Genomic DNA, 1,869 nt, shown 5'->3' on the forward strand with positions numbered 1-1,869 from the left:
AAATTAATAAATTTTGTTGGCCATTGCATTTCTCTTTCCCGTGATTGTTTATTGTGGTCTGCTGTCCTTTGCGAGCTTGTCTTGGTTTTACTATTGAAAGTCAGTCAAGCGTAGTCAAGACTCAAGATGCATGGCTGCTACGCATGGCTGCTACGCATGGACGACTTCTTCATCGTCTTAACTTCTTTAAATATACACGCATCTTACTTTTCCAACCTAGGAGCTATGCAAGTAATAATTTCATATCAAGAAGGCTTTTTTCAAAATTGCTTCACCTAACTTTGTCCTTACAAGCCATTCCAACTCCTATAAAATGGCACCCTCTCTACATTCATGAACCAAACCGTGAGAAACTACTATATAATAATTCCAGGAAAATAATCATGGCAACCCTCAAATGGTTTTCATCCATATTGCTATTCCAACTGTTGCAAGTTTCAGCTAATTCTGCTGGAATTGCGGTCTACTGGGGCCAAAACGGTGGCGAAGGATCGCTAGCAGATGCTTGCAACACTGGGAACTACCAGTTTGTGAACATAGCGTTCTTGTCTACTTTCGGCAACGGCCAAACCCCGGAACTGAACCTTGCTGGCCACTGCACACCCGACAACGGCGGTTGCGCTTCCATAGGCAACGACATCAAGACATGCCAAGGGAAAGGCATAAAGGTACTCCTTTCCCTTGGTGGCGGTGCCGGCAGCTACTCCCTGAGCTCTACCGATGACGCCACACAGGTAGCAAACTACCTGTGGAACAATTTTCTTGGGGGATCGTCAAACTCAAGGCCGTTGGGTGATGCAGTGCTTGATGGCATCGACTTCGACATCGAAGCTGGTGGAGGACAGTTCTGGGATCAACTTGCAAAGAACCTCAACGGATTCAGCCAGCAGAAGAAGGTGTATCTTTCTGCGGCACCACAGTGTCCTTACCCTGATGCACATTTGGATTCTGCTATCCAAACCGGTTTATTTGACTATGTTTGGGTTCAGTTTTATAACAACCCTCCGTGCAATTATGCTAGTGGAAATATTAACAGTCTTGTTAGCGCGTGGAACCAGTGGACCGGAAGTCAGGCTAAGCAAGTGTTCTTGGGGGTGCCGGCTTCTACGGCCGCCGCGGGGAGTGGTTATATTCCCACGGATGCGCTCACTTCTCAGGTTCTTCCTGCTATCGAGAACAATGCCAAGTACGGTGGTGTCATGATTTGGGACAGATTCAACGATGTTCAGAACAAATACAGTGATGCCATTAAGGGAAGTGTTTAATTAATTATTAGCAAGTAGCAGCATTCAGTAGGTTTTGTTCCTATTGAGTGCTACTTTAACACTTTCATAATATATATAATAATAATAAAAAGTAATAATGGATGATCCAGAGTAATACGATCCAGGAATTTCTTGACAATTTTTGTTTGTTTGGATTTGGATTCTGATAACATTTTAAGATATAACAATGGCGATACATTGCGAGAGATGAAAACTATTTAACATACTCTCAGAAAAAATTGGTAGCAATAAAGAACCAGCTAACAAATAATAAATATGTTAAACTATCAAAGTCATCAATTTTAAACATCCTAAATTTTATACGGTCAAAATTTATTTAAAATTACAAAGATGGCTAGCAACAACACGTAAACCAGTATTAGAACACCACGCGTGTAGAAAACACACTGTTCGTAGTTTCTCTAACTAACTATGATGCATGACAAAAAAATTAATGAGTTTATTTTTCTGAGTAATTGGACGAAATATGCTGGTGAAAAGGGGTGAGTTATAGCCTCCACAGGTCCAAATGAGGAGATTGATGCACCTGTGTGCTGTCACACTTTCATTGTCAATACGTGTTGAATTTTGGGCCGATAAAAAA

The 1,869-nt window shown here is 41.5% G+C and overlaps 1 protein-coding gene across 1 annotated transcript; it reads left to right on the forward strand.

Annotated features, from left to right (window-relative positions):
- The first annotated feature begins 223 nt into the window (after positions 1-223).
- LOC112727393 (acidic endochitinase-like) lies at positions 224-1,404 on the forward strand. The gene has a single exon (XM_025777126.3). It carries the CDS (start codon positions 384-386, stop codon positions 1,263-1,265), a length of 882 nt encoding a protein of 293 aa, XP_025632911.1. The 5' UTR covers positions 224-383; the 3' UTR covers positions 1,266-1,404.
- The last annotated feature ends 465 nt before the right edge of the window (positions 1,405-1,869 follow it).

Source organism: Arachis hypogaea, chromosome 12 (genome assembly GCF_003086295.3).
Source record: "Arachis hypogaea cultivar Tifrunner chromosome 12, arahy.Tifrunner.gnm2.J5K5, whole genome shotgun sequence".
Lineage (NCBI taxonomy): Eukaryota > Viridiplantae > Streptophyta > Magnoliopsida > Fabales > Fabaceae > Arachis > Arachis hypogaea.